At 47.9% G+C, this 22,502-nt stretch overlaps 1 protein-coding gene across 6 annotated transcripts in view; it reads right to left on the bottom strand.

The window, feature by feature from the left end:
- The window catches only part of LOC144141956 (uncharacterized), a 136,788-nt gene extending 114,647 nt beyond the window's left edge, over nt 1-22,141 (bottom strand). For 2 of the 6 annotated variants that reach the window (XM_077673413.1, XM_077673424.1), the window contains exon 1: nt 21,457-22,141. In XM_077673413.1, coding sequence (XP_077529539.1) covers nt 21,457-21,714 — 258 coding nt within the window. In that variant the 5' untranslated portion in view covers nt 21,715-22,141. The remainder of the gene's footprint in view (nt 1-21,456) is intronic. The other 4 variants (XM_077673399.1, XM_077673404.1, XM_077673407.1 and 1 more) reach the window with 3 other exon arrangements.
- Nucleotides 22,142-22,502: the final 361 nt, after the last annotated feature.

The following is a 22,502-nucleotide window of genomic DNA, read 5'->3' as shown; positions in this document are numbered from 1 at the left end:
AAAATTGAAAAAAATACTGTTTGCGGAGGTCCAATAACGGCGCGCTGTTGATATATTTGGAGAGCCGCACTTTCCATCTTTGTAATTGAGCCGTGCGTCGATTTGACCTGCATGGAAACGAATGACGCTATTTGTGTGTTTCGGTTCATATTTTCGTGATCACGTTTCAGGTCTCCATTACTGTACCTGTAGGACCTAAATAATGCTAAGAATAAAAAAAAAATGCCGATGGCTCTGTTTCGCCACGACATGCACCTAAATGACTACTCGCTGCGTTTAGGGGAGCAAATTCGACGTATAAGGATTCCTGCATAATATTTTATTCGAAGATAATATCTGCGCTGTGACAGAAACATCATACTTGCATTGCGTGATATCAAAGCGCGGACTACATTTTTCGAGTGAAATCGCATACTGAGCCCATTTCATAGCAATGACTGGTTGCTTAGGTGCGTTCTGATGAAGCGGACCTACGAGTGATTTTGAGAGGGGACGTTATACGCAGAAACTTCTGTAAAAGTGGGATTGTCGTAAAGTGTCACTTGGTGTTTAATTTTCCCTACTCTGCCGCAGCATCATGAAACGGGGTGGTCCTAATGACCCTCCCCCTTTTTTTGCATCTGCGACCACTCTCAATGCTATAGCCATTCCCATTCCCGAGCTGTACTCCTTTATTGTCCTTAGAAAGATATTTTTTGTGTAATTCCTTTCTTGCTTATGTCACAGTGTTCTTGAAAAGTATAATTGAATTCCTCCATTGCAGCAGCACAAAAGGAAACTCGGTAATAGTTGGGAAACTTTTTTGACGTGACATTGGGCAACAATTCTTACGACCTAATTAATAAGTTCTCTGTTTTGAGTGGAGTTATTTAACTTGCATGTTTCACGGCTACATCAACGACCGGTCCCGGTTATTCTTCCCCATGTTTTAAACAGATTTCAGATGTGTAATCAATGTTTTGGCTTGGTTTCAAATGTTTTATTCCACGTTTGTCTATATAGGGTCAGCGCACATCAAATAACGTTTGTCTGTAAAATATGTTAATGTGTTAACGCTCGCGCAGTGCGACAAGTTCGTATCGCAATCCTTGGTCAGATATACTTGGTTATTTACGAGACCTGATAACACCATGTTTTATTTTTGTTGCTACAGCGGTCCACTTCCAAAGATTTAATTTCTCCGCAAGTGGAGGCACTGGGGCGTCTTCTGGCTACATAAGAGTACGCGACAGAAACTGGGGTGATCTGACACTATAGCGCGTGGGTAATGGTTCTGACTCCATCATTTCCACCTGCCAATTTATCGATCATTTCTCCTCTCCTTACCTTCCACCCCCAAATTTACGCCGGAATTATCCGTGCTCCCCAAACGCCTCAGTGATTGACCAATTTGTTCATTTCGGCTCTTCGGTCAGGTTGCGCTATGTACTACGCCTCTTACGGACGGAAGTACGCCTGTAACAGGACGCGCGCGCGCGCGTGCGAGAGAGAGAGAGAGAGAGAGAGAGAGAGAGAGAGAGAGAGAGAGAGAGAGAGAGAGAGAGAGAGAGAGAGAGAGAGAGAGAGAGAGAGAGAGAGAGAGAAAGAGAGAGAGAGAGAGAGAGAGCGGGGGGGGGGGAAGTTGCCAGAGGAGTTACCCTCAAGAGGAGTTGCCAGAATCGCATACACGTCCCTACATTTACCCTAGAGCAAGAGCAGACATACGACCTCCCCAGAACGCTGCCTAAAACCCTTTTAGTTAGTCATTCGCTTCGAAAGGAAATATGTAGGAAATGTAAATACCGTGGAAATCACGGTGTTTCGTTCTGTGCTGACGATAACTACGGCCTTCGCATGTGCTTGCAGGCACGAAGCGAAGAGTGAAGGCATCAACCCACACTTCACTTCACTTCCCTTCCCTTCACTTCACTTCACTTAACTTTACGGTGGCTCAGAGGCTAAGGCTTCTGAGCACAAGGACGCGGTTTCGATCTCGGTCGCGGCAACTTTTTGCCTGATAGAGGCGGAAAAGGAAACCACCCATGAGTCGCCATTTCGGCGCACATTAAAGATTACCATTCGCTCTAAATCAGCGCGTAGTCCTCCACTACGGTGCGTCATATAGGCCAAGTGTAGATCCGGCACGCATCTCGCGATGCATATCAAAGGCTTTGGGTGCTCGTCAATTCTCCAAAAGGTAATAAGTGATAGACAATCACTCATAAGTAACAGGTAAAAAGTAAATAGGTATGAGGTGCCAGTGCCTATAAGCTACCACCCTGTATAGACACTGTCAGCTAACATGGTAAGTGATAAAGGCGTTTCAAATAAGGAAAGAAGGAGCAAAGGGTGTAAGCCGTCTGTTTCTGTTCATCCCACGGAAATGTTTTTTTTTTTACACGCGTTAAACCTGGATTGCAGCCCTATCGAGCTTACCAGTTCTCGTCTCGTGCTTTATTTCTGACCCGCATATTTTGCCTACCTACTTATAAACTTATTAAAATTACATTAATTTGAAATGCCTGCCTATTTATAAATTGCCTGCATATTTTTCCGCCGTGCCGCCTTCTGAGAACTGTATAATCGGGGTTCATCAAACAAAACTTCAGCAGTTTCCCGGTCCAGTGGTTCGGCAGTCTCTTTGCTATTCTTCCTTGTTAATCATCGCGCCCCATTTTACAATATGCCTATAGAACAACTCGCCTGCAGATTTTAAACGTAGCTTGATATCTTGAACAACAACAACAAAAAAAGAACCCAGGAGGCCAGCTTCTTAGCAAAGTGTGCACCGTGTCTTTGTTTCTTCGTGTCGTCCCCGAATGCCGAACAAACTGGTGAGAGTATCTCGAATTTATCCGTAATCATTGAGAAAGTGCAGGAAATGCACTGCTTGCACTAGTGACATAGTCCTTCTTTGAAGCCAGACAACTAAATTTTCCCGTAACATATATGCTAATGGGAGTGTTGGTTGAACTTTCGAATCTGTCATAAGCGAGCACGCCAACCCTGAATGAACATGCTACGCAAAGGGCCCTTGTTACTGTTTCCAGACGCTTCACGCACGACTATCACAGCTGTTTTCCACATGCCGTTAGCACCATTTACGAATACGTACTCGCAAGTGCCATTGCACTGAGTATCGAGCTTCGCTTCAAAAAAATATGGCAGTCAATGAACGGTTATGTCAAGCTGCCGTGTGACCCTATACTTGACAACAGGTGGCAAAAGTGAACAGCGCCAACAAAATGAAAACGAAACAGCCGAAGCGTGCAGATGTAACTTACTTGCCTGAACTGTTTTCTCGTGTAAAACTGCTTGGGCGCATTGTTTGCAAAAAATTTCCGACTCGATGACGAGAAAACCTTGTTAGCACCATGCCACGGCTAATATTTCTCTATTTACTTAACGTAACTTATCAAATAAACTAGAGGAAGTTTGTCAGCTAGGCCGTAGCCTTCGTGGTATGTTTGAGATTTCACGGCCCCGACATTTTACGTCGTGCTATAAAAGGTAATTTCTGTAACCAAATTTCGTCACGATTGCGTAGTGAACTTGTTCAGACCCACAACTACTGCCCGGAACCAGTGCGGTAAAAAAAAAAAAAGCATCACTAAAAATGGGTACGCAAATTGGCGAGTGCAATACAAAAAATAATAAACAGGGGGCAGCGGGAACTGCACAAGAACGCCGAGGAGTGGAAAGGAGAAAAACACAACAGGAAGAAAGTAGACCGTATGGGCAATCACCGTTTGGCCCGTTAACTTCTGCCCGATTTTGTTCGTGTCTTTTCCGTCAGTACACCATTTTCAGCGATGCTATACTAGCACTTGTCCTTTCAGGAACAGAAATGGTTATGCTGTTCTACATAACGCCATCGAAGGCGCTAGCGAGAGAAAATCAATACTACTCCCGGAGCGCCAACTGGCCAATTGTCATCTCTGGAAGCAGACTATGTTCTCCAGCCGCCCAACGAGTGTTTCCATTCCTAGAAATGCCTATTAGCACGACTCCGCAGTACGCTCGAACGACAAATAACTGCGGTCAACGGGGTGAATTCAGAGAATTATGAGGCCTGGCACTCCATTTGGCTACAACAAAATGTCGGGTGTAGATTCCTATTTCCTATTCTTGGCAGAAATTCTTGGCAGAAATTCCTACCCTTGGCAGCAGCAGTTGCGGCGGCATGTCCCCTTTCTAAGACGAATTTCTTCTGCCAACAGGGCGTACTCGTGCTTGGTTTCCCGCGTCGTCAGTGGCCACCGTGTATTATCGTCCACGTGCGCACGCACCCATCGCAGGGCGTCGAGGTGCTTGACCCCTGTGCTGCCTGCTGCGCCTGCGCGTACTGCACACCACCATCAACGAGGACCATATAAGCACGCGCCCGTTGGCCCGGACTTCACTTGGCAGCAGCAGTTGCGGCGGCATGTCCCCTTTCTAAGACGAATTTCTTCTGCCAACAGGTTGGTTGGTTACTTTGTGCACCTATTTGAAATTTATGCTGTCCGCGACTGCTGCCCAAACCCTTGTTTTTTAGTATCGCTATGCCTACTCTAGCGCAACTAGCCAAAAAAATTGAATCTCTCGAAGAACTTTTGAATGAGAAATTGGACTCACTCATTGATGATTTGGTGTCTAAAGTTAACATCAAGTTGAAAGATCTTGGTCTTGGTGAGCATGCTTCGCTTTGTGAAAGTGTTCGTTTTATGAGCCAAGAATTTGACGAAATGAAGCTGAGACAGGAAAATCTGCTGGCCTCTAACAAAGTGCTCTTGTCACGAAATGAAGCACTCGAAAAAAGAGTGGCTGATCTCGAGCAGTATTCGAGGATGAATAATGTTGAGATCAAGGGTGTGCCTTCATCACAGGGTGAGGATTGCGGAGCCATTTTGAGACGAATCGGAGATGCTGTCGAGTGCCCCGTCTCATCCGCCGATATCGACACGGTTCACCGTGTTAACTCTAAGACCACAGAAAAGAGCATTATTGCTCGCTTCTGCTCGCGTGATAAAAAAAATGAGTTCATTAGGAAGGCTCGCAGAGCCAGACTGCGCACTGGCAATATCGGCTTCTCTGGTGGCACTAACCTGCCAATCTATGTTAATGACCATTTAACTCTGGATAACAAGAAAATGTTCTCAAAGGCACTGGCACTGAAAAAGGAACACAAGTGGAAGCACTTGTGGACCGATAACTGCCAGATAAAAGCCAGGAAAGCAGACAACACCAGAGTGTATCGCATTTCCACTGAGTCCGATCTTCGAATCTTCACGTGATGCATTGTAAAACTTCCTATCTCTTATACCCTAAGGAATGTATAGTTCACTCTCTCGTTTCATGGCCTTGCATTCTCCGGAGTCTGTGCAGCGTCAACTTTCCAAAATGAGTCGTTCCCTCATTCACTTCAATGCACGTAGCCTTCGTAAGAATATAGATGCAATTACTAACTTCATTTCCACAGTTCAGCATGCCTTCACGTTCATCTGCATATCAGAGACTTGGCTTTGTGACACAGACAACGGCATGAACGGTTTCCCGTCTTATCAAGCTGAATATTGCCATCGCCGAAATGATAGTCATGGGGGTGCCGCTATTTTTCTTTCCCAAGATGTCTCTTACACGCGCAGATGTGACCTTGAATTAAATGTGAATCATTGCGAGTCAGTGTGGGTAGAGGTTGACCACTCATTCCTTAATAATGAAAAGAACCTAATTCTAGGTTGCATTTATCGCTCACCATCGTCTTCCCTTTGTGATTTTTTGCGCTGTCTCAGTGAAGTTTTATCTAAGCTAACTTTTGAAAATAAGAACGTAGTAATTGTAGGTGATGTTAATATTAACTTGCTTGACACGGACAGTACTTCTTATGCAAATTACACTGATTGTTTCACTGGATTTGGCTTCGAATCGCTTGTTGATTGTCCAACTAGGGTAGCATCTCACGGTACCGGTACACTCCTTGATCACGTGTTATCCAACATGGCGTCACCACCCTGCGTGGGGGTTGTTGACACCGATATCACCGATCATTTTCCTATTTTCCTCACATTCGAAAACATAACCCACACACGTAATATTAGCTATTCTACATCTGTATTTAGTTCCGATTCCTTTGTTGAGGCTATCAGTACAACTGATTGGGTGCCTGTTATGTCTATGTCTGACCCAGATGCAGCCTTGCGAGCATTTTGCTCGTCATTTTTACTCGCCGTGTCGACTAACACGTGTACTGTCCAATGTAAAAAGAAATACAAGTATCCGCACAACCCATGGATGACAAATGGTCTTCTGATAAGTTTAAGGAAGAAAGAAAACATGTATAAAAAAAAGAAGCGTCAGCCCTTTAATATGTGTCTGGCTAAACGATACAAGCCCTACTGCAATCTATTAAATACCTTGCTCAAGCAAGCGAAAAAAAGGTACTACGAAAAAGAATTCGACAAGAATAGGACTAACCCCAAAAGGCAGTGGCAGCGGCTCAACTCCTTCCTTAACAAGTCTTCTGCTAATGTCCCTCTAACCAAAATCGACTACAATGGATCCACTCTCTCCGAGCCCAAGGAAATTGCCAATGCTTTCTCGGAATACTTTTCTTCCGTCTATACTAACCACCACCCCCATGCGCAGTCGTATACTTCTCTGGGACGTACCACGCAGTCATTCTTTCTTTTCCCAACAACACCACAGGAAGTCTTTTCCACCATTGCTAATCTTAAAAATACAGGGCCTGGGTTAGATGACATTTGTGTAAGGCATTTAAAACTGGTTGCACATTTAGTTTCCGACAAGCTCTGTCATATTATCAACCTTATGTTTAAACAGGGTTTATTTCCTTCATTCTTAAAAAAAAGCTAAAGTAATTCCAGTTTTTAAAAAAGGCGATAAACAAACAGTTACGAACTACCGTCCTATTTCAATTCTTTCCTGCCTTAGCAAACTAGTCGAAAAATTGTTTGTTAAACGTCTGAATGGCTATTTATTTAAATTTAAGTTGCTTAAAGACAGCCAATTTGGTTTCCGTCCAGGTAGGTCAACCAATCTAGCTGTGCTGTCTCTAACTGATTACATAAAGAAAAGTATCGATTCAGGAAATTTAGTGGGTTCGGTTTTTTTAGATCTCACAAAAGCCTTTGATACAGTAAATCACCAAGTCTTATTGCATAAACTTCAGTCCTATGGTATAACTGGCCCTGCGCTTACATTCTTAAAAAATTACCTACTTGACCGACAGTACACAGTACACGCCGCAAATACCTTCTCTGCAATAAAATATGTTAACCAAGGAGTACCGCAGGGCTCAGTATTGGGTCCTTTGCTATTTATTTTATATATGAATGATCTTCCTGATGTTCTTAGCTCTTCTGACTGTGGTCAGTGTATTTTATACGCAGATGACACAACGATATCTTCATCTGATAAAAACATTGGTGCTCTTATCTCAAAGTTAAATCTAGCATTAAGTGCCCTTATGAATTGGTGCAGCAGTAATCACTTAGTTATAAACCCCACAAAAACTAAATTTATGGTGTTTAAAAGTGCTCAGAGGTCATTATCTACCATTCCCGTAATACGACTTGGTATTCATTCCATTTCTGCTTGTTCTGATGTCGTCTTTCTTGGCATACATCTTGACCAATGCCTTACCTTTTGCAGTCACTTTAACAATCTTAAGCAGAAGACCGCGTTTGGTATCCGCGCATTAATCAAAGCTCGCCCTTTCTTTTCCCGTGAAGCTCTACTGGCGCTGTATTTTGCGTTCATTCATAGTCATATTACTTACGGTATAGTCTCATGGGGCAGCACTTATGCTTGTCACTTATCATCAATACAGCACATTCAAAATCAGTCAATACGCATTGTCACTTCTAGTTCTTCGCAATCGAACGCCTACACATTACTACGCTCTTACAATATCTTGCCCGTAAATTTTTTGTTCCGGTTGAATCTCGTGACTTTATTCCACAAATTGCTTCATAATCAACTGGCATTCCCATTTATTGCATCTGATCTTTTGCAGAATAATAATGTGACCAGGTTTGCGGCTAATAAAAATTTCCTGTTACCCCCCGCTCATACTAATTATGGGAAAAAAAACTTCCGCTTTCAGTGCGATATCCTTTTGGAATGCGTTACCTTCTAGTATTAAGTGTTGCACTTCATTTCCTTTGTTCAAAAAGTCTGTCAAAAAACATTTTCTCGAATAACCTTACTTGTGATCATTTACCTGTTTGACTTGTTTGTTCTTCGATTCCTTTTATAACATGTTGCGTGTTTTTGGCTTGATTTCTGATGTAAAAGTGTATTTTCATGTCCGTATTTTGTAAGAATTTTCAGTTGCTCAGTATAAATTTTACCGTCATTTTGTATCGACGAACCGAGGGTCCCACTAAAGTCTTTGGCTCTGGGACCCTCGTCTGTATATCCTAGATTTTGTAACAACTTATTTTTGGAAATAATAAAACTTGAAACTTGAAACTTGATGAAATCAACTAACATGCTGATCTCATAGCCCGTAATCTTTTGTTCTTGACTGCACGTACGTACGTATATGACGAAAGGCTGGGGATGTTGCATAAAGCAAACAGTCATGATATTCTGTGTTGCGCAATGTTGCTTGCCTCTCAGGTGTCGAATCGCGTGCATGACTAGCCCCGCTTTTCGCCGAAGTGATTCCTGCAGTTCCCGTCATTTGTTACGGCGGGGGGTTGTGGTTCAGAATACCCACTGATAATTAAAAAAAAACGTAGCAATGTGGTTTCAGCCCGACGTGAAGAGCAGTTAACGAGCCGTAACTGTCACGACGCCCGCGATTCTGTTTTACGATGCTAGTGAGTGTCGTTTTCCCACTCACAGGACTCTGATGGGTGGTGCCGGTTGAGCGCTCAAAGCAAATGCAATACGTTGCGGCCGAAACGACAAGCTATAGAGTTCTCCATTCAGTTAAGTCGCCTGCTGCAACCACTTGATGTCTCCGAAGCACCATCAAACGGAGTTCATGTGGTTTACGACATACAGCACGTCGTTATGCAAAGCCGGCACGGGCTGTTAGAGAAAATAAAACTGGTAGGATGTCGTTAGAGCCATCAAAGTAGGCGCGGTGGCAATTTTAATGTGGCAATTGGGGATTGATTGTGGCGTTTAACGCGCCGACGCAACGCAGGTGATGAGGCGCGCCGCAGTGGAGGTCACCAGGTTAATTTTGACCACCAGGGGATCTTTAACGTGCGCCGAAATCTCGTACACAAGGGCGTTTTTGCTTTTCGCCTCCATCAGAAAAGCGGCCGCGGCGGCCGGGAATCGAACCCGCGACATCCTGCTCAGCCGCAGAACGCCTTAGCCACTGGGCCACCGCAGCGGGTATTTTAGTGGGGCAAACATATTACGTGAATCTTTCTTCGAAATGTATATCCTGCTTCGCCCGCGCAGTCGGTCTCTTCACGGTGTCCGTAAGTGAGTGAGTGAAAACTTTATTGCATAACAGCCAGTAGTCCTAGACGTCAGCCAAGAGCTCTTGGGCTCTAGCAGCGTCTTCGGCCAGCTGAATGGCCCAGACTTGATCAGCTGGGTCGGAGCTGAGCAATACGGTCTCCCATTGCTCTACAGTAGCGATGTTGCGACCTAACGTTGTCGCCTGTGGACAAGCCCACAGCATGTGGGCTAAGTCTGCCCTGCCCTTACACCGGTGGCACTTGTCAGAATATTGCCCAGGGTAACAGTGACTGTACGCAACCGGGTTGGGATACGAGTTGGTCTGTAGAAGTCTCCAAGCCACGGATTGCCATTTACTGAGGGTAGGATGAGCCGGGGGGAAGCGGGTCCGCTCTAGCCTGTAATGATTAGTTATGTCCCTGTAGGACACAAGGCGATCCCTACCCGAACAGCGAAGTGAATGAGCGTTGTTGTCGTCACCAGCTCGGTCAGAAAATCCTCGAGCGGCGTCGTGCGCGCATTCATTCCCAGCCAGGCCAGAGTGTGCAGGTGCCCATATTAGACATATCTTGCCCGAACGCTGAATGCTGTTGAGCCCAATCCTTAGAATTGCAGATGCCTCTGGGGAGATGCGCCCCCTTGCGTAATTTATAATAGCAGACTTTGAGTCGCTCACCACGTATTTGATTTTTGCGGATGCCGTCATTGCCAGGGCAATGGCCGCCTCTTCGCCCACCTCCGGCTCGCTCGTGCGGACCGACCCGGAGCTGATGGAATTGCCCTGGTGATTGACTATTGCAATTGCCATAGCATTGCGACCCGGATAGTCGGCCGCGTCCACGTACAGCACGTCCTCCGAATTTCCGAATCGTTTGTGCAGGGCTTTCGCCCTTGCCTGCCTGCGTTCCTGATTGTGAACCGGGTGCATATTTTTAGGGAACGGTGGGATGTGAATTTGATCGCGCACTTCGGGAACCAAGGGTATCTTGTGAGTGCCTGTTCGCAGGTGGTCGATGCCCAGGGAGCCGAGAATATGCCGACCCGTCTGGCTGTGGCTAAGCCGTTCCCGTTGAGCCAGCCGTTGAGCCTCTATTAGTTCGCTAAGGGTATTGTGAAGCCCCAGCGCCTCGAAACGTTCGGTCGGAGCAGTGATCGGTAAACTATTAAGAGGTGACAGTGGGGCACCGGAATAAAATCTATGGCGTGTTGCGAAGTTGCATCGCGAGCTTCTTGGGCCCACTGCGAGTTTTAAAAGAGGCAGCAAAGCAAAAACAATGCTGTGCAGGCGATTGAATATGCGGAAAACGAAAAGAACCCAGCGGGCGGGCAACGGGCAGGACGGGGCCAGCGTCATTAATCCTTAAGACACCTCATTACAAAATTGTGCCTCCGGGCTGATGGAGTGCATAGGCGTGCAGAGCAGGACTGCGAAGAGGCGCTAGCCCGCATCTGCTCCCGCCAAATGGCGTGTGACCACGAGCCATGTTTATTGTGTCAAGGTGCGGACATGATGCAATGTGCAGCTGCGATCCTTTAAGCATTCCGAACGATTCGCAGGACAAGAAGAGCAGAAACGAGGACGAGGACGCAGCTTTTACGTTTAGAATAATATAGCGTGCGACTGCACGACATCTAACAAGTACAGAGGGCCAAAAAATCCTCCGTTGTCATTTTTGTAGCGTAACGCAAGCGACGGGCACAGTTCAAAACAATGCCGGACCTGACAAGCGCGGCGGCCCTGACGGGTAGGCTCTCGCCTCACCGTCAGCTGTTGGCCGTGTTTTGATCCCACCACCTGCAGTTTTCCTTTCTATTCCCCCCCTTTTTTTTAACCTGCGGTATGCCGCACAGCACTGGCATAGTGCCGCACTGCGTGGGCTTGCCTGTAGCCCTGCTTTTGTCGTCCGCCCACGCGCGTTCTTCCTTACGTCACGACGATCCGCTTGTTAGTCGATTACGCAGCACGCGCGTCAATATGCTATTCTTCGGCCCTCGCCGCGGCGGACTTTGTTGGCGCCTCCCCGCTTTGTTTGCGTCGCGGGCTCCGGCGGCCAAGCGAGACCCCAAAAGAGGGCCATTCGCTTGCGCAGGAACCGCGTGGGGTTAACTGGCAGTTGTGCCGCCTGCGATTACGTCACGAGCGCCTTTGTTCCGCAGCGCTGCGCTACGGCACAACTTACTACCTGAATTCTGAAGATGGCGACGCAGCCTTTCTTTCTTGTTCGGCGCGGCTCTACGTTTGTTCTAGCTCTACGTTTTACAATAGCCTACGTTGTACCCTACGACCTAGGTAGCATGGCCTCCACTTTTACCATACACTGTTTGCATACGAACAATCAATTCTCTGCGCGTACGCACGTACGGCTCGACGCATCGTCGCCGTCCTCTTCGCCACCGCCTCTTCGGTAACACGGGGGCGATGGATTTGTACTTGACGAATAGAATACTGAGCCTGATGCCGATCCGACTTATTATGAGATGTATTGGTGGACTGCGGAGAAGAATGGGATGCCACTCTTGGAGGAATGACTCCTCTCCTCGTCCCTGGATGGAGTCCGGCAGAATAATGAGGCAGAGAACTATGACTCCGCATGCGAACGAAGAGTGGATTAATGAAGAGTCAGGGGTCCCGCCGCTACGTTCTGCACCTTCTTCATTCAGGGAACCCAAAAGAAAAAAAAATTGCCATCAGTCATTGCTCGCTCACCCAAAGCATTCCAGCGCGCGTGCAATGCGTATACGTTAACATCTTTGACAGAACTTTGCCAACATTGCCTCTAAGAGAAGGCCACAGACATTGCGAACACCCTTTAGGCAACTGTTTTGACATGCTTGGTTTCGGCATTCGCGTGGCGACGCCGTCAGGTGGCTTTTAAACTTCGCCACTCGCACGAGTATTTTGGCCTCCAGGGGATAACTCTACAATAGAGCTTCTTGCGCGCTCAAACGTGGCCGGAATAACCCCAATAATGTGCTACCGAACGCCGCTCCCATGCATCAAGTTGTCCAGTTTAACCGGTAGTTCGGCTAAGCTCTGATCGATTCTTTTATCTCTGTCCAACTTATGATGCTTGTCTTGCGTACACTTCTTGCACCTCGATCCTCGCTGCCCTGGGTTTAATAATTTTGAGCCCGGTAATTTCTTTTTCAGAGCGGACACCCCATGGCTTGACGACAGATTTAATCAGCGACGGTCCTATAAAAAATGCGGCCCCAATTTTGAAACTGGGTGCCTACGGCTAATCTTTGCGAAGCAAGAGCTTATCACCTGACCCTGAAAAGTTAACGTAATAACAGTGCAAAATGCTATTAATATCCGCTACGCCTTTCGCACCCCACAGCAAACACTGTCCCACCAAGAAACAAGAAATAGGGTAAACACGCATCTACGAAACATATTGCACTGTTTCGCAGTGTTTGATTAGCATGGTGGACTCGGAGAACTGAACTGGAGTATAGGATTTTGGGCATTCGACGTCACGGTTCAAAGCATCGAAAAGCGTCAGTCTTAATTTTTCATGTACAGGGCAAAGAAATGAAGAATCTGTTAAAAATATTTTCCAAGCTGTGTAAAAGTTGATGAGTACTACGGTCACATCGTCTAAATATCTCGGGTTTCATATGACAGCATCATTATCGTGGCACTGCATGTCTGCGTCATTTGCTCAGAAGCTACAAGGATAGATGGCTACTTTCGCTGCAGTATAAAGCAGGCAGACACCCTCTCCCTAATAATAATAAAACCAGATTACCTCTCCCCCGTTCCTCCAAAGCTACAGTATGCTGCATCGACCCGACATCCGTCCCAACCTTATTTGGCAATTGACTTGGAAGACATACAAAATCGCTCAGCTGTCTTCCTAACCTCACCACACCTGCCCCAAAACCACATCAAAATACTTACACTGCTTAGTTTTTCTTCTTCTCACATTATTTTTTACAGCGCTTGCTGCGATCCAAAACTGCAGCACACATCATTAAATCCACCACACCGAACGTCATCACACTTGTTACAACATCCGCCCAGTAGAGCTTATATCCGATCAAACATCAGCATACTAGAAATCCTTTTTGTCGGCGCAATCGCATCTTTGGAGTTTGCTACCTGTCGATGTAGCGTCTATGCTTCTTGTGTGTTGCTTAGTTTTCTCGAACATCTGGCCATCAATGCCCGACATTACGTACTACTTAAACTTTTTTAACTCCTATGTTCTGCTGCCATGCCTTATGCAAAACTTATTACCCTCGTTAAATATTGTTCACGGAAAGGAACACAAGTGTGAAATCAAGTTGGCACACATTGTAGACTGCAGTGCCGAGATCAAAAGTAAAACATTCGCGGCATCAACGGTTGTTTAAAAACACCAAAGAAGTCAAATCCGTGAAGGCAGGTGCCTCCACCGCATACATTTTTCCGGACTACGATTTGTGATGTCACAAATCGTGAACGCTGAAATGAGATTGGTGGAGCTTGTTTGGAAATTTTTGTGAAAGCGCAGCAAGGCAAGAAACAATATAAAAACCAGAAAAGAATACACGTGAAAAGATTTGTTGTGCATGTTTTTAAAAAGACACGAACTCAAGTTGTTAAACATTAGCCAGACATCCCGTTACTGCTATGGTCGGGAAGCTTCGTGTCAGTTTCTATTTCAGTCAAACGTTTTGCCTAGGTGCACATATGCAGCCAAAGTTTCACGCACATGAGTGAGAAAGTTATTGCTCTCTCTTAGTGATAGCGTATGCTTAAACAACGATTAGCGGCAAAAGTAGGTGTTTATTCGTGGAATCTACTTATCGTCGAAATCAGGCGTCAGCGTGGTTGTTCACCACAAACTCTGGCTAAGTGCACGTGTGTTTTCAACACCTTCTCCTGGGTAAGCCCATTCAGTAACGCGTTTTATTCCGTCTTGAAAAAGACGGTGACAAGTGGAACAGAAATCTATTTCCAAGCAAAAGAGTGCCGTTGCGGACAAGGAAAAGCAGAAAAAGTTGCGAAACGTGTGACCTTTCAGTGGAGACAAAGTGTTATTCAGTTTTAATGCTCCTTTAACAGATATATTTTGCACCATCGCCGCCCTCATATGTAATATGTACAACCTTAGTACAAGCTCAGTAGCTTTTGCCTCAGACCATGGGCTGTACCTACTAAACGACGGAAGCCCCACTTATTTACGTGGAATGAACTACAGCAGTTGTTTAGACTTGACGTTTGTGTCACGATGTTTATCGGCCCGTGCACAGTGGTTCCCAGACATATAAACTCGTGGAAGCGACCACATTCCAACCTATTTAAAGATAAATGGATTACGAAGTTCCTTCGATCCTAATGTTATTCTGGTAACCGATTGGTCGAAATTACAATCAAGGATGGACGAAATTTGCCGGAGCGATGAGCTTGAATATCTAGAGTCCGTCATTGAAAGCACACTCCAAGCCTGCAAGCGTTCCGTCCGGCTGTCTCCAAAAGTGACCGAGTTTGACGTGGAGCTGGAGCGCCTTCGTGCTGTTCGTCGCCGCGCCGAACGCAGATACCGCCGAAAGAAATGTCTCGAAGATTTGAGAATTTGCAGACGAACGCAAAAGAAGATCCAGCGACGCATTGCCCAAGTGCAAGCACAACGTTGGAAATATTTTTGTGACACGGTGGACCCTCGCAAGCCTTTGTCGATGATATGGAAAACTGTGCAAGGGCTAATGACTCCTGTACAGCAGCGCTACCAATTGAAGGCCCTGGCTATTCCCCAGAACCACCGAAAGCTCGAAGTGGCCGAGGACTTCTGCGTGAGGATAGCCAGTGGAGCAGGCCCTTCTGGACTACTGCTCGCCAGTGACATCCCTGCATCGCGGGATTCAAGGATGGACGTTCCATTTAGCATGGAAGAACTGCAGGTGCATTGGCTGCATGCAAGCGATCTTCGGCTCCTGGGCCTGATGGAGTCACATATGCTGCTCTCCGTCACCTTGCCAAGGATGCCCGACAAGCCTTGCTGAATATTTCAACGACCTATGGTGGGATGGTTCCGTTCCTAAAAAATGGAAGACCAGCCGCCTCGTTCCACTCCTGAAGCCAGGAAAATCTATGCTGGATCCAATGGCATACCGACCAATTGCACTTGCAAGTTGCGTTGGAAAGCTGATGGAGCGAATCATTCTCGCACGTCTGGAGTGGTTCCTGGAGCGTTACAATGTCTACCCTGATGTCCTGGCTGGATTCCGTCGTGGACGCCCAACCATTGACTGCGTTATTGATGTGGTGACTTTTGTGCAGCAGCGGAAAAGTGCAAAGCGGATATGTGCTGCGTTGTTCCTCGACGTTAAAGGGGGCTACGATAACGTGGAGCACGATGCGATTCTTGAAGTACTGCAGGCTGTGGGGCTCGGTGGCCGGGTCTACCAGTGGATACGGAACTACCTAACAGAGAAGTCATTCTTTGTTATGACTGCAGATGGGCCGACATCAGCTCACTATACTCACCGTGGTGTTCCCCAAGGAGGCGTCCTGAGCCCTACACTGTTGAACCTTACACTTATTGGCCTGATTTCTCGCCTTCCAAGGAGGGTTCACGTGTCGATATACGTCGACGATATATGTGTTTGGGCAGATGACGTGACTCGTCGGCATGTGCGCGCCTGACTGCAAAATGCCGCAGACTTGACGACCTCATATCTACACGGACAAGGTTTGGAAATATCCAGCAGCAAATGCGCCGTGCTTCCGTTTACACGAAAGCCTATGTATGCATACCCTTTGTATATTAATGGTGAAAGCGTGTCTTATGTGAGAAATCACAAGTTTCTCGGCATAGTTGTCGACAGAGGCCTTTCTTGGAGCGCTCATGTTAACGTCCTAAAGAAGAGGCTCTCTGCAGTGGTGCATGTGCGCAAACTCATCGGCGGCAAGACGTGGGGAACACCACTGAAGTCGATGTTACAGCTCTACAACGCGCTGTTCTTGGGTTGTCTGCGATACAGTGCCCCTGTCCTTTCTGGAGCGTGCCGCACAACTACTCAGTCACTTCCGGGTATACAAGCTCAGGCCCTGCGAACCTGTCTTGGCCTACCACGATGTACGTCCACAGCAGCGACCATTGCCCTCGCTCGAAATCACCCTTTGGCAACCTTTGTGGACGTTGAAATACTCAGGACACATATCAGGCACCTCGCCCGTCTACCTGATCATCACCTCGCGGGAATACCAGCGACCCGTCCCCGGGCGTCGTTCGCAAGGGTAGCAGCTGCCCACAACAGCAGCATTCCATCGAACTACACTCCGGCGATGAGACCGCTCGTTCCGCTGTGGTGTGTGATGCAGCCCCGAGTGTGCCTAGATATCCCAGGAGTGACAAAAAACGTGATCTTCCAATTCCGGCCCTGCAACAGCTCGCTTTGACGTACATGCACGAGACATACAGTGACCGAACCCATGTATACAATGATGGCTCGGTAACATCGTCGGGTTCTGCCGGAGCTGTTGTTATACCACGACTGTCACTGTGCCGCAAATTCAAGATAGCCAATCTTACAACATCCATGAGTAAAGTTAGGTTCGTTGTTCAAGGTGATTGGTGTCGCCGTGGAAAGGGTGAAAGTAGCCGGTGACGCTGACGCAGGAGGTAGATGATGAAGGCGAAGTCTATTTACACTTATTTACAGAGCAGAACGATGAAGCATAACATAAGAGAAGGAAAACTGGATTAAAATTAAAAGGCGCCGCAGCACGCAAGGGGTTATCGCGGCACGATTCCTAGTGGGGGCCCGGAGGCCAAAAAAGGTGCCGAACCGCCGCACGGTTGGCGAGAAATTCGTGGGGCTGTGGCGCCCAGAAACCGCCACGGGAGAAAGTCTTGGTGCGACCACTCTGGGCCGCAGCTCCGAACAAACTCGTCGAAGCATGCGCGAGCAGGGCGCGAACAGTGCCGCCTCCCCCACAGCAGCGCACATGCCAATAAGGATTTTGACCTCCGCTCCCCCCCTGGCCATCCCCGAAGATCAGGATGAAAGGAAAGCCTCCCCGACGCCGCGTAAAAGCCGCCGGCGAGGCCCAACAAAGGTTTGCGACTGGCTGGCGTCGGCGGAGGCCGCCCCAACATTCCGCCACCGGATGGGGAGACACAACAAGGCCACGAGAAGGGAGGGGGGTCATCGTCAAGATGGGTTCATCGGCGCTGCAATCATTACACCATGGCTACAGAACTTATGGCCATCCGTAGCGCTCTTCACACCATCGAGCAAAGTTCGTGCCGCAGATGGGCTATCTTCTGTGATTTGAAGCCTGCACTTCAGTCACTCCAGTCAGCGCTGTGCCGGGGACCTGACGAACAGCTCCTGACAGAAATAAGAATGGTGTACGACCGTGCTGCCCAGGCGGGTCATGATGTCACCTTACAGTGGCTTCCTAGCCACTGCGGCATTGTCGGCAACGAAAGTGCGGACGCTGCCGCCCGGCTGGCGGATCAAACAGCGACAACTGTACTCATACCATTGTCTAGGACGGACGCAGCTAGGGCCCTCCGCATTCTTGCCCGGGAAACAGCTATCTCCCAATGGTCTCCAGAAGATTTCACATGTGCACGCATTGGTGCCTTTGACCCGCACCTGCAACGTCCCCTTCCACTAGGCCTCCCACGGTCTGACGCAACTCTTCTTTGCCGTCTCTGGCTGGGGGTGGCATTCACAAATGCTTACTCGTACTGAATAGGAATGGCAGCAAGGGCGGAGTGCGAAACGTGCGGCAGATCGGAGACGATACGCCACGTTTTATGCGAGTGCCCACGCTACTCGCCTGCAAGGAAGAAGCTGTAATCAGCACTGAGGAACTTAGACTCTCGGCGGCCATTTTCGGAGAAGATTCTGTGCCACTGGCCTTCTCAGAAGGCGACTTGTCAGAAGGCGACTAAGGAACCATTACGTTTTCTAAGGGCGACGAACTTGAACACTAGGCTATAGACTGAGAGCCTCCAGTGTCAATCACTGTCAGTGTTTCAGTGCTGGGCATACGTGTCTGGTCCAACTTTTCCTCTTTTAAGTGCGAATGCACTTCTTAAGCGAGCCTGAATCGTCCGCCGCCGTAGTCCGCATAGCAACAGCTGCGGGTGCGCGCGCTCCTCGTCTTCCTCCTTGTCTTCCCTAGCAACGGGGGGAGATGGGCGCGCGCTACTCTCCTCCTCCTCTCTCCGCTCAGTGACTGCGGGTGTTGGGCGCCTCCTCATGGCACATACCCACGTGATGGTTTGACCAGGAATCGGGCGTGAGAAGGGCTAATGCACCCGCTTAAAGGAGTACCGACACGAAATTTCAAAGCTGAGATAACTATGTAAAACGCTTCCTTTTAAGTGCGAATGCACTTCTTAAGCGAGCCTGAATCGTCCGCCGCCGTAGTCCATGTCGTGCGTACCCCTCGACTCGTCCACCACCATCAACGGCGGTTTCATCGACCTGGCCTTTGCGAGAAATTGCCAAGTCCGCACCGTCCTCCAGGACCCTTTGACGGTCCATTTCACGGACCACAAAGCGATCCTTCTAGCAATGAAGTACAACGACAACACAAATAGGTGTCTGTGAATAAATGCATCTTTCTTTTAAGTGCGAATGCAACCGTGCATTCGCACTCACACATTCTCCCCCTCGGGGAAGTGCGAGGGAATTTTTTTCCTCTCTCTTTTTAACCCATTTCCCCTTTCCCACATGCAGGATAGCAAACTAGGCTCTAGCCAGGTTAACTTTCCTGCCTTTCTTCTACATTCTTCCTTCCTTGCTCTTAAGGAATAAATAAAATAATTAAATCACATAGAATGAACCCTTCTGGATAAAGCAACCCAGAGAACTGCTTTTTTCCTCTGATTTTGTGCCCCCGCTTCGATGAAATCTAGCTTTTATTATCAGCCTGTACTCATGTAATGGGTTAAAAACTTACACCCTAAGGCATTACCGCGGTTCAACTTAACCACAGCACGTTCCAGTGACCAATACATGCCGCCAAAAAAGGAAATATGGCGAACGACAGCAACTTGCTATCAAAACATTTGACCGAAACACGTTATCTGCGCTGTGGAACTGAACTAATTAAGGCATGAACGACACGCTCCCGTTCAGTGCTGCCACAGTGCCCACTGAACTTTTGAGTCCAATGATTTTCTGAACATCGCCATTAACCAATTTTTTTTTTGTTTAGTGCGTAGATTGATAAATCGAGTGCATTGTTGTGAAGATGAACCGCATGATTGTCTTAGAGTCACAGCGCTCTTAACTGCCTTGCGCCACCATAGAAATACAAGCGCCAAAGCGAAAGCAGCCATTTAACGAATGATGCATTCAGACAAGGCCAAACTGCTTTGCTTAAATCTATCGTTTGTGGTGTGATTACTTCGCTATGGCAGCTATAGCCCTATTGCAGCTTTCCGAGCGAGAATGAAATATTCGCAGCATCTTGTAAACAAGTAGGAATGCACCCCTGCTGCCCGTACCACTCATAATCCTTTTTACGTATCTGTTTTTCAGTACTTAATTAACCGAATAATAAATCCAGCAGCCAAATTGTCTGTATCTATATATCAACGTGACGAGTGCAAAAATACCGCAGCCGGCATAATAGTACTTAGTTCGATCGAGACAGAAACTTAGAAGCAAGAATCGCCGTCACGGGCTATTTCCGGCTCGCAATATGACGTCAAATTTGTAACTTCACACTGTGGCGTAAAAAAATGTGAATGTGAATTCTGTTAGTCTATTCTTTATACTATGACGGAAAACGCTGGTACACCTGTTCACAAAGACTAAAAAAATATCTGTGCAACTTTGGTTAGCTCCTTTTGTGATTGTTCGAATAGAGTACACCCCTCCGCTGCTCTCCATTTCTGACGTCAAGGAAAATGAGGCGGGAATGTGATGGAGGACTCTTCATTACTTGCCGATTTATTAACAAGGAATGCATCATTATTAACGAGTAACCAAATAAAGTTCGAGAGAGAGAGATTAGAGATAGATAGATAGATAGATAGATAGATAGATAGATAGATAGATAGATAGATAGATAGATAGATAGATAGATAGATAGATAGATAGATAGATAGATAGATAGATAGATAGATAGATAGATAGATAGATAGATAGATAGATAGATAGATAGAAGAAAGGGGGAAACCAAATTTCGACGGCAAGAGGGAATTTAGTCTGGTTAGAAGGAGGGATGAGTTCAAGGTCGAGGCCGGCCCCGCTTAAACCATCCTTTCCGGGCCGCTATTACTAAAAAGTAGTCCTATTGTATGTAGTAAGCTATAAAATGTCGAATCATTCTGTTAATGCGAAGCCGGAAGCTTTGTTTTGGCGCCACATCTGAAACCATCGTGGATATCTATAATGGGTGACGGCTGACACTGGCATAATGCTTTCCAGCAAATTCGCCTTCCGAATAAGAGTGCTTGGTACAAATGCCTGCGTGTGAGGCGAGGCTCCTGTAAGCAGATAAGTTGATTCGGGCACTTATTCTTCTCATTCTCGGCCCCTGTGCAGATGATTGCCTTCGACTCTTTAATTTGAAATGATCATTCCCAAGACACCGTGCCCCCTTTTCCACCATACAGGTTGTAGGTGTATGAATTTCAGCCCCGACCACATTTTGTCGCTATGGGCTTTAGCAAAACAACAAAACACAAACACATCACTAGAATTCACCAAGGTGTAGCGGGAATAGATTAATGCCTGGTTAATCGATCCCCGGTTCCTCCTCTCCCCTCCTCAAGCATGCGTGCTATTGCATCGGTATTCTCAGTGGTTTCTTCCACCTTTCAATCGAATAACTTGTTGTGCTTGATTATGCGAACGAGATTTTACTGCTTAAGCTCCCAATGACGTCACCGCTATTCGACCAACTGCCAGTTTTACGCGCGCTCGTAGGCGCCCGAGTATGAACGGTGACGTCACACTTGACGGCGCGAAGACTTGTCTCGGCTACCTGCAGTGTTCGGCGGGGAACATGACTTGCTAAGAATGGGCGTTATCTCAGGAGAATTTACAAGCCGGCCGCGTATGGGTGTAGTTCCGAAAGCTCACTTTGACGTCGGACGGCGCCGCCTGGCATTGGCTGTGGTTTCCGGGCCCCCCCTGGTGGTTTCTGCAGCGAAAGGCGCGCCGACTGAAGGCGTCGCGAGAGCTCAGGTAGTAGTGGTCCGGCCGCTCGTGGCGCTCTTGCCGAGCCTCGTGGCGATGTTCGGACGGTTTCGGGTTGCCGAACCAGGATGCACTGCCGTTGGCGTTGACGTCAGAACGGCTCGTGCTCGGGCCGCCATGGCTGCCGCAGGCCTGTATCATGCCCGCGCGCGCCAGGTGGGACGGGGCGTGCGCAGACACCCAAGTCACAGGACCGTATGCACGTCCGCGAACTCGCGCGCACAAAGTGGCAACGCGCGTCCTTCAGGCCAGGCTCCGACGCGGGGTTGCCGCACACAGATGCGGCACGGCCGTGCACTGCACGGCCAGAAGAACAGGGGTGCGCGCGAAGACTTGAGCGCGTGCGGCTCCTGGCGCTGGTTAACTGCACGCGCAGCCCGCAGCGAGGGACACGCGTTCGCAGGCGCACTCGTCGCGTGATCGCGCCTTGTTCCTTTGCGCGCCAGTGTCGGCGCGCGCGTCACGGCCGAGACAACAGCGGTGGCGGCCACGCGGCACAGGCAGCGGGGAGCTTCGGCGCCGCGCCATGATGGCAGCGACGTCGCTACGGGCCCAGAAGGAGGGAAAGAGACAATAATAAAGCGGGCTGAATGAAGGAATAGGGAGAGCGCCGCTAACGCCGACACAATGCGTCCGGCAGCAGCTGCCAGCGGACTTGTGAGCCGCCCAAGTCAGAGCCGCCGCGCGCTTCTTTCCCACAGGTGTTCCTCTCCCGCCTTCGCCTCTGCCTCGCTCGCAAAGGCAATTAATCGGCGAAGGCCGATTGTCCCCTAATAATCTTTGCTCACCGGCTTCGCGATTAGCTCTGAGGATTGTGGCAGAGGCAAGGGAGTGGGGCTTAAGCGGTGAGGCGAGGCTCGGCAACCTCATATTTTTGTATTGGCGTGGCTTTTCACAATAATGTTATGACATTTATCATTTCATTCGGA

Source organism: Haemaphysalis longicornis, unplaced genomic scaffold (assembly GCF_048455015.1).
Source record: "Haemaphysalis longicornis isolate Haplotype H1 unplaced genomic scaffold, Haemaphysalis longicornis Haplotype H1 scaffold_1, whole genome shotgun sequence".
In the NCBI taxonomy this organism is placed as follows: domain Eukaryota; kingdom Metazoa; phylum Arthropoda; class Arachnida; order Ixodida; family Ixodidae; genus Haemaphysalis; species Haemaphysalis longicornis.
This window is presented reverse-complemented; position numbering and strand designations above follow the sequence as displayed.